Raw genomic sequence first — 22364 nt, 5'->3', positions numbered from 1 at the left:
GCAGTCGGTTAAGCGTCCGACTTCAGCCAGGTCACTATCTCGCGGTCCGGGAGTTCGAGCCCAGGTCACTATCTCGCGGTCCGGGAGTTCGAGCCCCGCGTCCCGCGTCGGGCTCTGGGCTGATGGCTCAGAGCCTGGAGCCTGTTTCCGATTCTGTGTCTCCCCCTCTTTCTGCCCCTCCCCCGTTCATGCTCTGTCTCTCTCTGTCCCAAAAATAAAATAAACGTTAAAAAAAAAAAATTTTTTTTTTCAAATTCGATCTAATGGTGAAAGCTGACGCCTGTACAAACCCTCTCAGACATGTATAAATAGGCTTATACTGATAAGTAGCAGGCAGTGTCCCTTAAAAGCATCTTTCTTTGCTTAGCCCTTTCTTAGTTAAAGCAATCAATTGTTAGGCCATCACTAAAAAGAGAAAACAGTTTTTACCCTGGTATTTGGGATGGATTGATATAGTTAAAGAGTTGGGTGAAAAAATTTAATGTGTTAATCAAAGACATTGATTTGGTTATTCTCACTCCTCACTGGAAAGGGCAAATGTATTTTGAAAACTATCAAACTTACAAGCTAGGCTGGCAAAAATGGTTGCAGTATTATTTGGGAAAGCAGCTACCAAAAAAAGTGAAAAAAATGAACTAAAATGGATGGTCTTTACACCCCCCCCCTTTTTTTTTTTTTGAAAAGGCTGAAGTCTATCAATTTGTGAGAACTCAGCATGTAGGCCTTTCTGCTGTAAACTGCTTAGAAGGTAGAGCTAGTTTCTGTTGCCACTATTATTAAAATAGTATAGGACAGTTAAAAAAAAACACTCAGTGAAAGTGGAATTCATTGGTCCAGTCATCTCTTTTAGCCCAGTGACAGGACCGGTAGCTGACAACCAGTCCCTCATCTGCTGAAGCTTCTAGGTGCTTCTTGAGTCTATCTTCCTTTTCCTTTGTTCACCGACATCCTCATCTAGGACCCATTTGTCTGCAAGGGGCTAAAACCAAGGAAGAGTTTTAAAAAGGAGGGAGGTGTAAGTTTCCTTCTTTCATTCCAGGTTTAACCACTAGAAAATGTGCTCTCAACAAACCCCCCTAAATATCCTTTATTCCCCATCATTACGTTCAAACTTTCTTTTCTTTTAACCAAAGAAAACTGTCTCGACAGCTTCTTAGTCTGTTTCCTTGAGCACTAGGCTTACCTTAACTTCAAGCGCAATAGCACTACCCTGTACAGGTAACTTGCAGGTAGGTGTTTTCGCTGCCCCACAGGTTGTATAACAGGATGAATAGCCCCAACAATATATCCTTTAAGATAGTAGTCTTCAACTTTTGTTACTATATCCGGAATTGAATTTATCTTGATGACTTCCGGGTTTGGCGAGGCTGAAATATCAAATGCAATGAGAAATCGCACATTTATAAAATTGAATTGTATGTTATTTCTATTTATGTGTGACAATAATTAATGAATGGAAAGCATATCCATGTGACTTAATCTCAAAGTTACACTAACATGTATTATATGTTTTCTAAATTAATTTCAGAAAAAAGCAAAAGTAACCTTATAAGCTGGTAAATATGTAATATTACCAATATGTCTTATTGGTAAGGTAAGAAATGCCTTATATTTACTTTTTCAATTAAGGCAGCTTTATTTTTTAGAATTTCATTTTGAGTGACGGTATTCCATTAATAGATATGGAAGACATACATGTGAGAAACAATATTAAGTTGGAGAGCCAATTGTTTTTATAATTCTGAACAAGCTGAGATGCATCCTTTGTTAAAAATAAAATTCATACAAATCTAAAAATTAAAAGTGGGTGTAATGATATTTGTTAAGCAAAAATTGTCAAGTGCTTTCTTATTTCCAATTACACTTCAAAAGCATCATGTTTTAAGTTTCTTTGGGAAACTAAACATGATTTCTTATGGCACTTATATAAATGCTTGAGTGGAGGAATTGAAAAAGGAAAGGTATCCAGAAGTTCTTTTTAATAAGTAAAATTTCTAAATGTAGAGGAATTTTAAATGCAATAGTGGTATGTAATTGAACTAGCCCTTTGAAGCAGGGCAAATCTGTAAAAACTATAGAGTAGTACAATGTGTACAGTTTTTAGTAAAAGGAAAAGGGTGTGTTATTTGGGAAAATGTTCTTAATGTTCAAGCAGAGTTAATTTAAAAAACAACTTTATTTTCTGTAACAATATTTCTCATTTTCTGGAGAGCAGTCAAGAATTAATATCTAGAAATAGACCTGCAATTTGATTATCTCTTGAGTAACAAAACATATGAACTTAATTCCAGGCGTGAGCAGTGCTGGCTGTTGGCCATCTGTCAGTCTGGTCCGTGGTGTCCAGCAAAGAACTGTGGCTAATTGCCTGAACACAGGAAGGAGGTTAAGAAGCAGACAAGGAAGAAGGGTCAGAGGAAATCCCCACCTCCTCTTACATTAGTATCCACATGATGGAACAAAAATCCACCAACACTGGGTATTCATGCCAATGTCTCAAAAGAAAACAAAACCCTCAATAGAAAAGTTACATAAATTAAGACAAATCCATTTCCTCAAAGTCTCTTTCTCTTTTGGATTTACACTAATTTATTTACAATGTATTTTCTTCATCATTATGTATAGGGAAAAATACCAAAGAGAATGATCCTGGACTTGGAAGGAAACAGCTGGGTTTCATCGTCCAATGGCCCTGTGCTGCATGGTTGTGTGGCAACCACTCCATTTTTCATTTGGTTTTACTTTTTCAGTATTTTAACTACCAATCTTATTCCCAAACAAAGAAACTGAAAAACTATAAAACACAATAAACTGTTAAGACTAAGGAATGATACATACATAACCCAAACCTATTTTTAGGATTATATACTAATTCCACAAAATTTTTTCAAAATGAGGCCTTTTTAATGGATCTTGTTGTTTATTATAGGAAGTGGAAATGCCTTACTTAGCATGATACTGAAGAATCTTCATAGTCTGGCCTCTTTCTACTTATTCAGCCTTCACTGTTGTCATCTGTTTTCTTGTAGGTCTTGCTTTGGCAGGCCTGTACTACTGCAGTTCCTGAACCTCACATGCTATTTCATGCCACCAGGCCTTCACTTCCTTTCCTGCTCCCTGAGGCTGGTTAATCACTTCTTCCTCTGTGTGTGCATTCTACTAGTTCCTTTTCAGACTTTATTATAGTTGCTTGTTTATATGTTTGTCTCTGCTGTTAGACTAAGAATTCCTTAATGGCAAAGAACCTACCTTATTTTTCTTTCTATGCCTAGCATTTTCCTTAGGTTATTATTATGTTAAGTTGGAAATACTGTTCATTAGGGGAACTATGAAGTAAAATTATTGCATAAAGGAGGGAAAGCCATCAAGGTTAGCTGGTAAATTCAGTAACAAATGTACACATTATCTAGGACTTGTTGGAGAGAGACACAACAGGGAAAGAACTCACAAAAAGTGTTGCAAAACTGTTACTCTTTTGATTATAAAAGTGAAGGTGGTCAAGAACCTAGTGAGAATCCAACCAGGTAGAGTTAAATGTCATATTCACTTCTGAATGTTCTAGCTTCGGGCCCCATTTTAGGTTCCTTAAATTAATCATAGTGCAATGAGAAAATGACAAAGAAAATGAGGTAAAAAGTAATGAGAAGTGGAACTACACTGGATGTAATTAGCTCCACCTTGGGGTGAAATCTGGAGAGAAATTTGGGAGACCTTATCACATACAAAGAATGAGATTGTAGGCTTGGAGAGCTTCAGGATCCCGCTGGGCTTGCTTCCCTTGCTGACTTGGTTGGAGTCACTGTTTGGTCCAATGTTGTCTTACCTAAGTCTACTCTCATACTATTGCTTGGAAGGAAACCCCAGAAATCAAGAACTGAGGATTGGGAAGAGGTTGACTACTTTAGATGCTTCATACAAGTAAAATCATACATTACGGTTGACCCTTGAGCAACATGGGGGTTGCGGCACCAACTCCCATGGTCAAAAATCTATGTATAACTTTTGACTCCCTAAAAACTTAATTAGTAATAGCCTACCGTCAACTGGAAGCCTCACCAAGAACATAAACAGTCAATTAATGCACATATATATATACATATATATATATATTATATACTGTATTCTTATAATAAAGTAAGCTAGGAAAAAGAAAATGTTATGAAGAAAATCATAAGGAAGAGAAATAAATTTACAGTACTATACTGTATTTATCTAAAAAAATCTGTGTGTAAGTGAACCTGTGCAGTTCAAACCCTTCTTGTTGGGTCAACTCTATTTATTTGTCTTTTTGTGACTGGCTTATTTCACTTAATACAATATCCTCACGGTTCATCCATGTTGTAGCATATGACAGGATTTCCTTTTTAAGACTGAATAAGATTCCATTGTATATATATACCATATTTTGTTTATCCATTCATCCATCAATGGATATTTGAGTTGGTTCCACTTCTTGGCTATTGTGAATAGTACTGCTATGAACGTGGACACGCTAATATCTGTATGAGATACTGCTTTCAATGCTTTTGGATGTATACCCAGAAGTGTGATTGCTGAATTATATGGTAATTCTATTTTTTAAAAATTTTTATTCATTTTGAGAGAGAGAGCACATGTGAACAGGGAGGGGTAGAGAGAGGGGAAGAGAGAGAATTCCAAGTGGGCTCTGCGCTGTCAGCACAGAGCCTGACGTAGGTCTCTATCACACGAACTGTGAGATCATGACCTGAGTCAAAATCAAGAGCAAGATGCTTAATGGACTGAGCCACCCAGGTGCCCCTGGTAATTCTATTTTTAAGTATTTGAGGAACGGCCATATTGGTTTCTATAGTGGATGCACCATTTTACATCCCCATCAACAGTGTACAAGTTTTCCAATTTCTCTATATCCTTGCCAACACTTGTTTTCTATTCTTTTTTTTTTTAAATAGTAGCCATCCTAATGGGTATATTTCATTGTGGTTTTGATTTGTATTTCCCTATTAGTGATGTTGAACATCATATGCTCATTGGCCATTTGTGTATCATTTTTGGAGAAATGCCTTTTCAAGTCCTTTGCCCATTTTTAAATTGGGTTATTTTTGTTCTCAATAAGAGTTCTTTATATATTCTGGATATAATATTTACTTCCATTTCATAGGTTGACTTTTCACTCTGTTGATTGTGTCCTTTGATACACAGAAGTTTTTAGGTTTGATGTAGTCACATTACCTATTTTTGCTTTTGTTGCCTTTGCTTTTTGTGTCATATCCAAAAAATCTTTGCCAAACCCAATGTCATGAAAGATCTCCCCTATGTTTTCTTCTAGGAATTTGATAGCTTAGGCTAATCTTTAAAGACTTTTTTTTGAAAAGTACAATAGCACTAGATTATTGGTTTAAAAATTTTTTTTTAACGTTTATTTATTTTTGAGACAGAGAGAGACAGAGCATGAATGGGGGAGGGTCAGAGAGAGAGAGAGACCCAGAATCTGAAACAGGCTCCAGGCTCTGAGCCATCAGCACAGAGCCTGACGCAGGGCTTGAACTCACGAACCACGAGATCATGACCTGAGCCGAAGTCGGACACTTAGCCGACTGAGCCACCCAGGTGCCCCTAGATTATTGGTTTAAAAAGGTATGCTATGCCTTCTTTCTCAAAATGATGCCAGAGAAATGAAAAACTTTCACATTGGCTTTACATGATTATTTTAGGTAAGGTAAGTTATAAAATGAATACATAAAAATCATGAAAGTATAAGAAATTTTAAAGTTTATTGAAAAAATACTATTTACCTGACAAAAGGGAAACACAAAAGAATGTAGATTGTAGTTTATAACTTAAAATAATATATGAGTGGAGATGAGCATTTCATCTTATGAAAGCGTGTCTTTGTAAATTATACAATTCAATATAAGAATGAGGGATGTGTGTTGGCTTGGAAATCTCTCCTGGCATTTTAACCACTACCACTGGCCAGGTGTAATTATAGTGGGTATCACAAGCTGTGTGAAGTCGGTTGTTTTTCCATATGGCATGACTAGAGAGAGTGCTTGAGGTTTCAGTCAACAAACCATTCAAGGATCACTTGAATTATAACTGTGAGTTCTGGTTTCCTGGTTGTTGCCTGAAAACTTGCCATTGTTAACCTCTGGCAATATCAAGAGAGCCCCAATCTCAGAATGGGTGTCAGGTACTTCAGAGAAAAGCCCAGGACTCTTTTAAGAAATGTGGCATTTCCAATACTCCTGACATCCCAGAGGAAAAAGTTATGTGGAAAAAATGGGACACAAGGGGTCTGAATCTGAAAGTGATTTAGAACAATTGAGGCCTGAGTGTAAAGAAGTTTTAGGAATATTTTTATTGCACTTAATGTTCCTTTTTTATGTATGGAGGAGAGACAGGAGGAATAATTGACGTTTAAAAATGTCTCAAAGAGCTTTTACCATTGGTAAGAATTAAATTACTAAGTGAGAAAGTAGTAAGTCATAGTTTGTGATTTTTTTCTCTCTTAGCAGTACATAAAGTAATGGTGTGTTTTACAATCAACAATGTTTTGGAGTCAATGAAGAATGATAATTATATAGCAAAGAAGTGGTTGCAAATACATTGGCTAAGAGAATGAGGATTTGGGGCACCTGGGTGGTTCAGTCAGTTGAGAGCCTGACTCTTGATTTTGGCTTAGGTCATGATCCCAGGGTCATGGGGTTAAGCCCGCGTTGGGCTATGCACTGAGTGTGGAGCCTGCTTGAGATTCTTTCTCTCTCTCCCTCTGCCCTCCTCTCCCACTTGTACACTCACTCTTTCTCAAATAAAAAATAAAATAAATTAAAAAATAAACATAAAAAAAAGAGAACGAGGATTTGAAGAACTCTTTGTTTGGTAGTATATATGTTCCCACCCCTCACCCACCCAAATTTGAACAGGGATAAATTCTTAGTTCTTTTCATAGTTCAAAACACAGAATGAGAGAAATCTGATTTAACACATGTTCATTTGGTGGGGGAAGGAGGAAACCCTAGAGACTTTAGCTGCCCACAAATTAATTATAAGTTAGCAGTTAACCTAATGTGATCATAGTCATCTGAAAGAAAACGGTTTCCAAACTGGCTCACTGAATTCTGTGCTGAGCAAACCACCATTGGTATACTTCCTGTTTATTTTCCTTCCCTTTCATATTTATCACCACCTAAATAATAATCAGAATATACTAGTATATTCACCTAATTATCTTATTTAATATCTGCCTCCCTCACCAAAATGAAAGCTTCATGAAGGTGGGGATATTCACATTTTGTTCACCTCTATTTCTTTATACCTAGAACAGCACCTACCACATCAATAGTTAGTTAATATTTGTTGAATTAATAATTGGATTGTGTTCAGTTTAAGGGCCAAATTAGAGACAGTTTGAAGCTGGATTATGTTCAAAAAAAGTGCTCAGGATAGCAAGGGGTCTGAAGACCCTTACAGGTGTTCTTCAACTATGTGCTAAATAAGTGAGGGACAGGATACCATCTGGATATATGTCAAGGGCTATCGCACAAAGAAGCTGGCAGGTTTGACACTGACTGAACAGTGGAGGAGACGGGTACACAGAGGAGTATTCACCCAAACTGCAGGTGGCAGGGAAGAAAAATAGGACTCTGACATGCTCAGTTGTTTAAATCTATGTATGGTAAAGACATATGGCAAAAAATCAGAGGTAAGAGACTTTTGCTCCATGTAACTGGAAAGCAGACTGCCAGCAGCCTCAAAAATCTAGTACTCAAATAAACCCTCAGCTTACCAAAAAAGTTCTCACAAAGCATCCACTTTTTCATGAGAGGCATGGAGCTCCCTTCAGCTCCCCTCACTACCATGTGTATATTGGACTGGGGTAGCATATCCCAAACTTAAGTCATTGAGCACACTTTCAGTTTTTGTCTTATCTGAGTACCATCTGTACTTCCATATCATTACAGTTACTCTTTGAATTTTCATTTTAATCTTAAACTTATTTCAGGGGTTTCATGGGTGGCTCTGTCAGTTGAGCATCCGACTTCGGCTCAGGTCCTGATCTCACAGTTTGTGAGTTTGAGTCCCACACCAGGCTCGCTGCTGTCAGTGCAGAGCCTGCTTTGGATCCTTTGTCCCCCTCTATATCTGCCCCTCCCCTGCCTTCCCCCTCTCTCAAAAATAAATAAACATTAAAAAATATTTAAACTTAAACTAATTTCAAAAGGAATTTATATTTCTCATAGGACTGTAAAAGCAGAATTACTTACCATGAGCAGAAAGTTGTCATACAAATAAATACAGCAAAAACACATTATATTCTAGCTTGATACTGTTATCTACCAAAGATTCTGAGCCACAGCTCTATTCTCTCTTTGTTGAAAAGTAAAATTAGCCATTAGAGATGTGTTAAAGATATATTAACTCCAAGCTGATTGGAAGGCTTAAAAAGAATTGAAAAGAGCACAACGTTCTGAGACTCAATGTTATTTAATTCTGTGCTTGTATGCACAACTTGAAAGCATCTCATATCCAGTGCCAAGTGATTTTGTAGAGGCTTGGAGAGCCACTAAGAAGGAGCAAGGACATAACAATAGTAGCAAGGAGACAGAGGACATCAGAGGGAATAAAATGAATTACAAAACTAGATAAAAGAACTATTAAAACTTTACATACAGTTTGGGGTCACTTAACAGGCTTTCTACACTTCACTGTCCCAAATTGATTATTATAATGAACTCATTCCCTCCATTCTCTTGTTTCAGAACATGGTTTTCAAAGGCAGAGTTATGTAACATATTAAAAACAATCGCCAAGAAGATAGCTAGGACAGACTAACATTGGTGCTTAAGGGGGTTCCTGTTCAGGTGGAGAATGTATTTCTAAGGAACACCTCATTCTCTGGTGATGTCAATGGAATAAATCCAGGTTTCCAGGTCAACTCCACACCCTCTTGCACTCTCACTAAAGTAAGGTCTTGTGTCTCAAAGCAAAAGAAATGTTAATGCATTAAACACACACACACAGTAGTTTTGGGAGGAATCACAAACTGAGAAATCTAGAAAAGTTAAGGAGGGAGAAAAAATTGTATAAATATATTTTAACATAAGTTTATGTGAAGATCATGTTTGTTTTGGGCTCAGTGCCTTACATTAATTATTCAACTGTCTCAAGTGTGTATATTCTTCTATCTGAAGGTCTGTGTCTTTTGATAAATAGCACTCATTAGAGACATAACAATTATAGTAAGTGCTTAAAAATATTTATTAAAGGATCAACAAATGAAAAATTAGGTGTAACATTAACATATTTAATTAACAGAGCTTCAGGGTGCTCATGGAATATCAGTTTAGAAAACAGACTCTAGAACCTGGGTGCAAATCCCAGGTCTGCCATTTACTAGGTACTTTGCACCCATGTTCCTTAGTTTCCTTATCTGCAAAGTGAGAGTGATAATAGGATCCACCCTATAGGATTGTCAGAAGGATGAAATAAGTTAATATTTGTTCCTAGAAAGTATCTGGCATGCAGTATGTGCTATATAACTGTTGGTTGCTTTGTTAAATAAACTCCTCTCCTCTGCAAAGAGAGGAAATGCAGTATCCTTACTAAGAGCATTAGGCTTTGGAAGCAAATCACCTGGGTTCAAGTCAAGGGTATACCATTTACTAGATCTGAAACAAGTTACTCTGTCTTTCTGAGACAAGGATAAATAATAGTAGTAACTCCATAGAGTTGCTCAATAGTAACTGTAAAACAGGAGCCCAGTGCCTCGCACAAAGTAAACCCTCATAGGTGTGCCTATTGGTGATCCAGTCAGAAAAGAGAGCTTCGAATGAAGTTGCCTTCAGAGATACGTCATTGTTGGTTTTAAAAAGCTCCCGAAAGATTGTTTTAGAGATTTGGGTTTATCCAAGCACGTGGCCTGCTCTCATCCTGTAGAATTCTAGAGGTCCCTAACTCACACTCTGGATCAGAGGCCCTAACACATGCTCTAGATCTCATGTCCGTAACTCACCCTGTGGATTAGGCATCCCTAGCTCACACTCCATATCCGGGGTTCCTAACTCACTGACCTATTACACTGAGTTTTGGACTCAAATGCCTGAAGGCTCTAGGCTGATAAAACAAAGAAAGGAGCTGTTCTGGAGGAGGCTGTGGGACCTGGAAAAAACTCAGAAGTTCATCCAAAGACAGCAGTAGCCCTGGCTGAGGGCTGCCATATGGGCAGGCCAGCCCGGCTGTTATTGGATCTTCTAATTTTTAAGAAGACCCTCAAATCCAGATTCTTATGTAATATTTGCCAATTTAAAAAGAATCGACAGTTAATTCATATTTTAAAACTGTACACACCAAGTGAAACCTGTCTGAGGGCTGAATATGGCCCATGTCTCCTTGGCTTGCAACTTCTGCTCTGGGTCACCCCAGGGACTCTGCAGACTGGAGCCTGCTCAGGTCCAGGCCAGGCCACCTAGATCATGTTAGACAGTGTTCAGCATCCTAGGACACAGAAGAACAATCTGATTCTTCCTCATTAGTGGGAAGAGGAGAAGAATGGTGATAGAAAGGCTGGAGTTCACTTTTTTTTTTTTTCAACGTTTATTTATTTTTGGGACAGAGAGAGACAGAGCATGAACGGGGGAGGGGCAGAGAGAGAGAGGGAGACACAGAATCGGAAACAGGCTCCAGGCTCCGAGCCATCAGCCCAGAGCCTGATGCGGGGCTCGAACTCACGGACCGCGAGATTATGACCTGGCTGAAGTCGGACGCTTAACCGACTGCGCCACCCAGGCGCCCCTGGAGTTCACTCTTTTTAACAAACTGTTCTCATCTGACATAGAGACGTGCTTTAAACATGCCAGCATCATACCCAGGAGCAAAAAGAGGAAAAATAAATCTGGGAATTTTTTTGAGAACTTCCCTTCATGTAATTCCCTCAATTCTTACTAATGTTTTAAGCTGTGCTGAAAGGAGACTAGAAGCCTGATTCAGTTGAGACATGTGAGGAAGGGGAGAGCTGGGCACACAGAATGAGGAATTTTCATCAGTACTCACCAGAGTGAGTAATCAAATTTCCGCAACAGGTTTGATGTTTGAGGCCAAGACTTTGATTTGATGTCTTTATACTGGGGCAGTAATATCAGAGGTTCAATTACTTTTTTAAAAAAAATATTTTATTTTTAAGTAACCTCTATACCTAACATGGGGCTCGAACTCACAACCCCAAGATGAGGAGTCACATGCTCTACTGACTGAGCCAGCCAGATGTCCCATGGCTCTATTACTTTTTAAACCAGGAAATTCAGGGGGAGGTGGTGGTAGTTTTGGCTAGAATTTGAATAGCACAGGTGGTTAGCAGCAGCTGCAAGCCATCCGTCTTGTTCTTCCTAGCTCCCAGGCCACCATCAATTCTTTTTCAGCTCATTGGGAGAAGGAGCAAATGGTGCTGTTCATAGCATTATTGGGTGTGGTTGATTACTGTTAAATTGATGCTACATAATTTGTAAATGCTTTATTATACCTTACAAGACTATTGTGAATAACTGATGAAAGTGTTTGTAATTGCTTTGAAAACTATATACCAATGCAAAGTGGATTTTTATAATTAAAACTGAAACACATTGAAGGTCAAGCAACATTCTATCACTTATAGTTTTAAAAAATAAAATGTTAATAGACTTTTTAAAAAATAATTCTTTTAATGTTTATTTATTTTTGAGAGAGAGAGAGGGAAACAGAGCACGAGTGGGGGAGGGGCAGAGAGAGAGGGAGACACAGAATCCGAAGCAGGTTCCAGGCTCTGAGCTGTCAGCACAGAGCCTGATGCGGGGCTCAAACTTAGAAACCATGAAATCATGACCTGAGACAAAGTTGGACGCTTAACTGACTGAGCCACCCAGGTGCCCCATTAATAGACTTTTTTACACTCATTTGCTTAAAACTTCATAGACAAAGATCAAATTTTAAAAATAGAAAAATTCACCATCCAGTATAAAGCTATGAAATTGCTCAATGTTGAAAGCTTTGCTCTGATGATGTAACTCTATGAAAACTGTCCAAGACGTGTATGTTCTTTCCACCAATTTACTTCTGAAGATTGGTATGTGTTTTTGAAATATTTATGAAACATTGTTTCCTCAGATAAACATACAATGTACAAACACTGGCAGTAATTTTATCATATTTTCAAAAGGCAATAAGACTGTCAATCTCCATAGATATCTAGCAATTATAGTAAAAATTAGTAAGTAACATATACCAAGTGCATATTTTGTGCCAGGCACTTATGTGAAATGCTTTACATGCCTAATCTTGAGTAACCCTTACAAAAACTTCATAAGGTAGATATTATCATTATTCTCAGATGAGGAAACTCAGGAAGAGAGAAATTTGGTAACTTGCCCAAACTGCTAGTAAGTGGGTAGGCTGTGATCAAACCAGACAGAATGACTCCACAGCCATACACTCTGGTGCCTATAGGAAAGTAAAACTTCATTGATTTGGATCATGTTAATATAGAATTTGTGAAAATTCAGACATGAGCTAGGCTAAAGTTTTTGAACTATAATAAATTGTTAAGCAATTTAATGTATGGATATTAAAGGGATATTTGGTTTAATTATCAACATGCTTAAAATTATTTAGAAATATTAACTGCTAGATGAACAATATCCAAATTATGTAAGCTTTTATGTTTTCAATGAAAGATTCCATTTTGGTAGTCACTCTTAATTGAGGTAATATAACTGTAGTTTTAAATATGGCAAAATTCTACTGAACTACATGGTTCATTATTATAGGCAGATATATGAAAGATCAAATTATGACCATTTCACACTCCTGCAGCCTTAATTTCATTGCTGCCTGTGTCATGTGCTACTCTCTATCTGTTCTGTTTTATTAGTGGGTCTCAGACAGACCATGCAATTTTCTCTCATTTCCAAGTCTGTATGTCTTGTCTTTCAGCCTTGTTTGCCTTACCCACACTTTCTACTTAGTTTTCTTTTTTAAAAGAAGCCCAATCACGAACTCAAGCAGATTCCACAAGGTCAGCGCAGAGCCTGACGTGGGGCTTGATCCCATGAACTGTGAGATCACGACCTAAGCGGAATTCTGAGTCTGACGTCCAACTGACTGAGCCACCCAGGCGCCCCCTACTTAGTCTTTTTTTTTCACCTTTTAAAAATTTGGGGGTAGGGGTTGAACTACAACATACAAACAAAACAAAGCAAAACATAACACTATCAACACTTGGGTAACCATCATCCGTTCAAAAATCAGACAATGGCGGGCATTCCAGAAGTCTCCCATTTTGCCTTTTCCAATCACAATCTCCCTCTCCCCTCTGTGCTACCTTGAGTTTTATGGTCATCATTTCCTTTCTCTTCTTTTAGTTTACTATCCAAGAATGCAGCCTTAAACACTATAGTTCAATTTTGCCAGTTTTTCAAGTTTTATATAAATGGAATCATAAGGCATATACTTTTGTGTCTGTCTTCTTTTTTAGTTTTTATTTTTATTTTCTTTAAAGTAATCTCTACACCCAATATGTGGCTCAAACTCACAACCCCAGGATCAAGAGTCATATGCTCTACTGACGGAGCCAACCAGGCACCCCCTGTGTCTGCCTTCTTTCATTCAACATTATGCCTGTGAGATTCACCTTGTGTAGCTTGTGTAGTTGTAGTTCATTCATTTTCATCGAAGTATAGTTGGCAAAGTACTGCCTATGGCCTATTTTATAATGAATGGTAAGTTGGTACTACAATGGCAGAGTGGAGTAATTGTGATGGAGACCACACAGCTTGTAAAGCCTAAAATATTTGCTATCTGGTCCCTTACAGAAAAAGTTTGCTGACTTTTGCAGTATAGTGTTCCATTGTGCAAGTGTACCACAATTTATTTTTCTAGTCTCTTGTTCTTGGATTTCTGTGTTGTTCATACTTTTGGGTTATTAAGATCTATAAAGAACTTATCAAACTCAACAACCAAAAAATAAATAATCCAGTTAAGAAATAAGCAGAAGACATGAACATTTTTCCAAAGACATCCAGATGGCTAACAGACACGTGAAAAGATGCTCAACATCACTCATCATCAGGGAAGTACAAATCAAACATGATGAGATACCACCTCACACCTGTCAGAATGGCCAAAATTAACAACACAGGAAATGACAGATGTTGGTGAGAATGTGGAGAAAGGGGAGCCCTCTTATACTGTTGGTGGGAATGCAAACTGGTGCAATCACTCTGGATATGGAGGTTCCTCAAAAAGTTAAAAATAGAACAACCCTTCGATCCAGCAGTTGAACTACTAGATACTTACCTAAAGGATATAAAATACTGATTTGAGGGGGCACATGCACCCCGATGTTTATAGCAGCATTATCAACAATAGCCAAATTATGGAAAGAGCTCAAATGTCTATCAATTGATGAACGGGTAAAAAAGATGTGTGTGTGTGTGTGTGTGTGTGTGTGTGTGTGTGTATACACATATATATGTATATAATGTATATATGTATATATAATGGAAGATTACTCAACTACAAAAAATGAAACCCTGCCATTTGCATTGACCTGGATGGAGCTAGAGTGCATTATGCTAAATGAAATAAGTTAGTTAGAGAAAGACAAATACCATATAATTTCACTCCTATGTGGAACTTTAGGGAAAAAAAACAGATGAACATATGGGGGAAAAAAGAGGAGGACAAAAAAAGAGACTCTTAACTATAGAGAATAAACTGATGGCTACCAGAGGGGAGGTGGGTGGGGGATGGGTCAAATAAGTGATGGGTATTAAAAAGGGCACTTTTTTTTATTAAAATTTTTTTAATGTTTATTTATTTTTGAGAGAGAGAGAGACAGAGTGTGAGCGGGGGAGGATCAGAGAGAGAGGGAGATACAGAATCCGAAGCAGGCTCCAGGCTCTGAGCTGTCAGCACAGAGCCCAATGTGGGGCTCGAACTCACAAACTGTGAGATCATGACTTGAGTTGACGTTGGACGCTTAACCCACTGAGCCACCCAGGCGCCCCCCTTTAAAAAAATTTTTTTAATGTTTATTTATTTTTGAGAGAGAGAGAAAAAGGGCACTTGTTGTGATTAGCTCTAGGTGTTATATGTAAGTGATGAATCACTAAATTCGATTCCTGAAACCAGCATTACACTATATCTTAACTAACTAGAATTTAAATAAAAACTTAAAAAATATATATAAATAACATTTTTATGAACATTGGTATATGTGCCTCATGGTACACATGTGCACACATTTATATTAGGTATATCTTTAGCTAACTAGATAATGCCAAAGCATTTGTTTTTCCAAATGGTTGTACCAATTTACTAAAACATGATATTAGCAGTCTTTTAAAATTTACGCCATTTTGGATGTTTTGAAGTAGCGTCTCAATGTGGTTTTGTTTGCTTGTTTATTTTTTGGAGAAACAGAGCACAAGCGGGGGAGGGGCAGAGAGAGAGGGAGACACAAAATCCGAAGCAGGATCCAGGTTCTGAGCTATCAGACACACAGAGCCCAATGCGGGGTTTGAACCCACCAACTGTGAGATCATAACCTGAGCTGAAGTCAGACGCCTAACCAACTGAGCCACCCAGGCGCCCCTCACTGTGGTTTTAACATGCATTTTCCTGGTTACTGATAAGGTTGAGCACAGCATCATACGTCTATTTGATATGGTCATTGGATTAACTAGTTTGTGAATTGCATGTCCAAATTCCTTGTGCATTTTCCTGTTGAGTTGTTTGGTTTTTCCTTATCAATTTGCAGTTGTATTTTCTATATTCTGGATACAAACCTTTGTCTAAGTCCCACTCATTCTTTTCATCTCAGATGAGTTGACTCTTCTTTTAAGGAATCTTTCTGGAACCCATCAATCAGGTAGAGGTGTTCTTCTTTTTCTCCTATAACCCTCATAACTCATAACTCATAACTTCTAGCATAGCCTGTATCATAGTGTATAGCGTACATACACATTATAACTAAATGTTTATTTATCAGTGTCCCTCAGTAGGATGCTCACTAGAGTGCAGGTTCATAACAGCAGGGACTAGGCTTTATTTATCTTTATATCCTAGCTCTTAGCTCAGTAGATACTCAATAAATATCAGCTCAATTAATGAGTAAATGTCCAGCCAGATATAAGAAGTATATGTAGGATACAAAATATAATTTAGATTGTCAATATCAATGTATATGTATTTTCTTTCAACATCAATATTTAGGTCGATCAACTCTGCTATTATCAGAGATTCTCTTCTTTTTCAGTCTAGAATGGGATATTTTTCTCCCCCAGTGGTATTTGTGAGGTTTTATTATTATTCTAGACCAAAATATCTCACCATTTCAAACATAATAGAACTCGTTGTATAGGTTTATTCACCTGGTAGGAATTTGGGCTAGGCACTACAACAGGGATTATGTTGATGCCTGATTAAATTTAGTCGCTTTTATTATAAGTTCCTTTAATGTAGCACTTTACCTTTGAAAATCTTTTGACTGTTTGGGAAATGCTCAGGAATTTATTAGATTCAGACAGATACAGAAAATTCAGTGGGACCCACTCTTCCTTTCTCTCTTCCTTCCTTCCTCCTTCCTTCCCTCATTTCTTTAAAAATTTTTTTTTAAATATTTATTTTTGAGACAGAGAGAGACAGAGCATGAACGGGGCAGGGTCAGAGAGAGAGGGAGACACAGAATCCGAAGCAGGCTCCAGGCTGTCAGCACAGAGCCCGACATGGGGCTCGAACTCACAAACTGTGAGATCATGACCTGAGCCGAAGTTGAAAGCTCAACCAACTGAACCACCCAGGCGCCCCTTCCTTCCCTCATTTCTGATCCTTTATTCACTTCTGGTTGATTCTCTAATGCTCTACAGTGCTGCATCTTCATTCTTCTTACAAGTTCTTTACCACTTGAAATTACTGACCACTTCTTGCTTTTTGAAACCCTCCCTTTCCTGTGTTCTCTGGTGTATATAGTCCTGATGGTCTTCATTCTCAGTCATTTTTACTGAAATTGTCTTCAATATGGCTAAATATGCCTGACAACTCAGCCCAAGATGCTTATACTCTGCTCACGTTCATGGTCTTTAAGACTTTAACTATTTCAGTTCCTCCTGGAAATCATCATCTCCAGCTATGTATCTGTAAGAATCTCTACCAGGATGTCCACTGCCCTCTCAAATGGAACATGCCTGTGATGGAACTGATGTTTTACACACTGACTCTCTTTGGGCTGCCCCTTCCATGGTAAGAGGCATCATTATTTCCACAGTTACTCAGGCTCAGTTACACGGTTACTCAGAAGTGGGAAGGCATCTTGGATTCCTCATTCTTTCTGTTCCTTCAAATCCAGCCAGCGCACGCTAGTAAGTTCCTCCTTCATAATGTCTGTTATATTTGCCCCTTGCATTCTATCCTATTGCTGTCCCCCAATATGCAGGTCCTCATGGTCCACTGGTAGCCTTGACCACTACAAGCAGCCTTCTAAATAAATATCCTCACTCTCATCTCTCTTCACTGCAATCTGACATTAATCTTCTAAAAAAAACTTCTCTGTACCTATCAACTACTCGTTCAAAAGCCTTTACAGCTGCTTAATTCCCATAGAATCAAGGAGTCATTCCTTAGCCAGGTCAGAATGTTTCATACTCCACTTATTTCCAACCTTATTCTCTCCTTTTCTCCAACAAAACCTCCCTTAGCTCACTGCTCTAGTCAACAGCTTTTGAGTATGCTTCAACCTCTTAATTGTTTTCTGATAATCTAAGCCCTACTTTTCTTCAGGGTCAGTTAAAGTCCTAATTCCAGTTCTAACTGATCCTACTCAAAATTGATTTTACCTCTTGTATCTTGTATTATAATTTTTCATTCATTAATTCAACAAAGCTTATTGGCCATTGTTCACGGACCAAACACTGTACTAGATAGGGGGATACAAAGGTGGGTAAGAAATAGTTCCTGACCCTGAGGAGTTTAGGGTCTTTTCTAGTTTGACCATTTAGAACATAAAATACTTGAGGGCAGAAACTGTCTTATTCCTCTTTGTATTTCTAGTACTTATCAGTACCTTTTAAAAAATCCATATGTCTTATGTATTTATTGCTGTCAACAGTAGTGATAAAAGACAATGAGAGTTTCTTGTTTTAATAATAAGGAAGCAAGTTAGGGACCAGAAAAATTTTCCTTAATATATTTTACATAATTTTACTAGAAATTCAAAGCTACCATCTGTCCTTCTTTCTATTGGGTTTTAGTAAAACTCCTTTAATCATAAAGCTCTATGTGCTTTAAAAATCCTTAAGGCTATTATTATTCAGATTCTTTTCTGGGATTTAAGGATGAAACTAACACTTTTGGATAATTTGCAGAGTTAATTTAACTATTCTATTCTATTAAGAAATTCTGTAACATAGTCATATACACACTCACTCTCATAAATACACATTCACAGAAAACAAAAATTGTACCAAAATCTCACTAGTGCAGTTGGTAGACCTGGCACAAAGCCAGGAGGGATAATAATAGTTAACTTTTATTAAATGGATTATCTTGTATTATCCTCCTTAATCCTCAAAACAACTCCATTATGTAAGTACCATCAGAATCCTTATTTTTCAGATGGGGAAACCAAGATACAGCAACATTTATAAACCTGACATAGTGAGTGAAAGAGCCTAGATTCAGAATCCAGGAACTCTGACTCCAGAGTCTTATGTTCTTCATGACTATGCTATTATTTCTCCCATAGAGATGTAAATAATGGCTCAAAGTCCCCCTGCACCGCCAGCCTCCCCCCCCCCCAAAGTGTAGGGAAGCAAAGAGAGAAAGAAAGGAAGGGAGGAAGAAAGGAAGGAAGGAAGGAAGGAAGGAAGAAAAGAAAGAAAGAAAGGAAGAAAGAAAGAAAGAAGAAAAGAAAGAAAGACAAAAAGAAAGAGAATAAATAAATAAACAAATGAAAATAAATAAGTTGTTCAGGATCATTAGCCATCCTAACACAAGGCACTGGAAATTTCAAAGGGTCTCCTTTTGCCCACTGAGACTTTCTCTCTGTCTCATGTCCTCTATTTGGAAAAAACGGAGGAAAACAAGGTAAGAGACAGGCTCATCATGAGCACACACAGCTGTCACCAGACCATTTTATTTCCTGAACGGTTGCTCACAGTGGCTTCTGAGAAATAGGAGGTGTCACTATTCAGTACTTACAGCAATCCCAGGACAGAATTGCCAGTGTTAAATAGAAGACTGGCATGTTTTAACTACCACCACCCCTTCACCCCCACCCCGACTCACTCCTCTATACACTGGAGTGGCAGGTGGACGTCAGAAACAACAGAATAAAGAAAGGTGGTTTGTGCACTTGGGGTGATACAGAGTCTTGGCTTCTGACGCAAAGGCAAAAACAAAAACAAAACAAAACACAACAAAAAATGTGGAAGAATTGGACAGAAAGGGGCACCAGGAGACTAGGCGCCTCATCCAAATAGGAACCAGATGCAACTTTAAAATATGTGTCTGCTTTCTGTGCTAGCATTTGTAATCTGTGCCCATACTTACACTTCACAGTGTAACACTATTACCTCCTCCAAACACCTAGAGTAGAGGTAGTAATTATACTACTTTCATGGAGAGAAGTGCTTCTGATAACAAAACCAAAATCACTTCTGACGAAAGCTGTAGATGTTTCTGATTCAAGCATGACTGCATGTATGCATATTTGTTTGAGACTGCTAACATTGTTAAAAGGAAATAAATCAGAAAAAAAATTTCCAGTTACTTTAAGCCTTATGATCCCATGGTGGATTGTGCGGCAAATCTTAAAGTGCAGATCAAAATGGCTCTGGCCTAAAGTTTATGAGTAGACAAGGTTTTAAGGTTAAGGAGAGTGTGTGTTTGCATCCTATGGATTGACAGAAACTAGTCCTAAAAATAATTGACAAGAACAATCAATGCAGAAAACACAGCACCACATCAGAAATATTTTCTCAAATGATGGTTTTTGAAAAAGTATAGAAAAAAATTCGCATGATTGGTTAGTTCTCTGATTATCACTATTATCTTAATCCACTTTTAACTTTCATAATTAAAAAGAAAATTAAGAATATTGACATTTTCACCTTTGGTAGCCTTAGCCTTAGATAAAAATAGAAATGTGAATATATTGAAAGTATATGTTAGGATTTTGTGTACGTCCCTGGAAGGGAGTTTGCTTGCTGGCTAGCTCAATTTTTGACAAAGAAAAATGGGCTGCTCTTGCTTCTCGCACAAAGATGCACTGTTCACAGAGGAAACCAAAAAATGGGGAATTTGTGTTTAAGTTGAAAAGAATTTAATACCCAACATGATCATATATTTAGTATAAACTTTCTATTCACTGATAAAATGTGTGGCTTATTAGAATTAAAAGTGTAACTTTGTAATAAGAACTTAAAATACTGATATCTGGAAATTCTAACAGCAAGCAAGACATTCGAAATTTCATTTTCAGTACCCCATAGTTAAAGATATTGCTCTGGTTTTTAAAAACTCAGTTTTATCCATGCAGTTGTACACCCTGAAATTCCAAAAGAAGTGAGGCAAAGTATTTGTGAGTTTGAGCTGCCTCTGTTCTTTCCACAGGGCTGCCATCTGGGCTTGTTTATTTGTGTTTCCAACTTTCTGGAACAGGGAGTTTCTCTGTTAGGGACAGGGCACCAAGCAAAGGAAATGTCTTACAGAAAGACTATCTTTTTTTTTTTTTCTTTTTTACTGTATTTTCAAACTTCAAGTTTAGCTTGGTTAAAAATGTCAAATGACTATTACAATCACAAAATTTTACATAGTTGGAAACCTCAGAATTATCTTAGCAAATACTCTTTCACACCATGCAAATCATATTCTCTACAAGCTACCTTCTTGTGACTTTAAGATCTTTTTCAAGACCCAACTGTCATTAAGGCTATAGCTATTAGGTTGAGAAATCAAACATTTTTATCTATCCTTCTACAAATAAGCATTTGATTTAAAAATGAAAAATAATTCCAAGCAGTTTTTCTAATTTTATAAAGTATATATGAGCCATATTATAAAAAAATGAAGCAAACGAAACAAAAACCTTTCAAAATATAATTAAGAAACAAAGCATTATTGTTAGATTTACACAATCTGTGAAGAATAGTTTAAAAATTCACAAGCAACACTTAAAAAAACTGGTGCCTTCTCTTTGAGAGATTTCATTTAACAAATAAAATAGAAGCAAAAATTACCTTGTAAAGTGAAATCCAGCAATACATATTCGTAAGCAAATTCTGTCTTTGTTTCCACTTGCGGTCTCTTCAGGGTAGAAAATATTTTTCCAGGGCTGCTATCATCAGGGTCTTCTAGCTTTCTAAGTCCGCACCCCATGGCAAAATCTGTAAGGAATTAAATTGCAGGATAGGGGAGGGAGAGCAGCAAATTCTGTTGTTTAAGCTGCAAAAAGAAAGTTACAGACTTAACTGCTTTGATTTTTTCAGCTAAACCATAGATAGTCAAAAAGAAAACATTTGAGTCCAAAGAAAGGAGCTGAAGACATTTTCTATCCATTTTTCTGTAAAGTCGTTGAACCCATGATGATTAAGCCACAGCTCTGGGAGGCTGGGCTTGATCTTAGGAGAAACATGCAAGCTGCTACAACTTAGCGGAGAATTTCCATGCCACGTCAATTTACAGCCAGCCCCCTACCAGAGTTCTGTCGCTCAGGGCACCAACAGTGCTTTGTCTGTCCCAGTTGGCTGGATGATAAAGGAGGTGTCCAAAAACGGAAATAAAAAGGCAAAAGTGCAACTCGGATGGAATTATCTACAAGTAGAGGATATATTCAGGCATAGTGGCATGCAATTCTTTTTCTGTTTTCTTTTTTCCCTCTTTGCTGTGCCCACCCCCTCCTTCCTCTCTGCTACTACCAGAAAAGCAAAAGGAGGGAGGAAGGGAGGGAGGAAGGAAAGAATGAGAGAGAGAGAGAAGGAATGAAAAAAAAAATGGATTCTCAACATGGTTGGAAACCAAAATCATTTCCAGAAAGGAAGTCAGCTTTAGGAGGAAACTGTTTCTGGAGTCTAAAAGGAGAAAAGTAAAGCTTTTTTTTTTTTTTTTAAACAAACACTTGAGTCTTTAGGTAGCACTGTGGATTTCTTTCCACAGGAAGACTCTTTCCATATGCTAATCATATACTAATTAAAACTGCTAAATATAAAAAAAATTAAGATATTTTAGGGGCGCCTGGGTGGTTCAGACGGTTGAGTGTCCCACTTTGGCTCAGGTCATGATCTCTCCTTCTGTGGGTTCAAGCCCCATGTTGGGCTCTGTGCTGACAGCTCAGAGCCTGGATCCTGCTTTGGATTCTATAT

General features: G+C 37.7%; 1 protein-coding gene across 1 annotated transcript in view; it reads right to left on the bottom strand.

Annotated features, from left to right (window-relative positions):
- RFTN2 (raftlin family member 2) overlaps positions 1-21381 on the bottom strand; it is a 64943-nt gene extending 43562 nt beyond the window's left edge. Inside the window, exons 1-2 of the mRNA XM_047083540.1 lie at positions 21243-21381; positions 1184-1367 (exon numbers count right to left, since the gene is read on the bottom strand). Coding sequence (XP_046939496.1) covers positions 1184-1367; positions 21243-21381 — 323 coding nt within the window. The remainder of the gene's footprint in view (positions 1-1183; positions 1368-21242) is intronic.
- Positions 21382-22364: the final 983 nt, after the last annotated feature.

This window comes from Lynx rufus, unplaced genomic scaffold (assembly GCF_022079265.1).
Source record: "Lynx rufus isolate CCGP_SWC_20201006 ecotype Redwood Valley unplaced genomic scaffold, mLynRuf1.p SCAF_2, whole genome shotgun sequence".
NCBI classification, from domain to species: Eukaryota; Metazoa; Chordata; class Mammalia; order Carnivora; family Felidae; genus Lynx; species Lynx rufus.
Note: the sequence above shows the minus strand (reverse complement) of the source record. Positions and strands in the feature narration are given on the sequence as shown.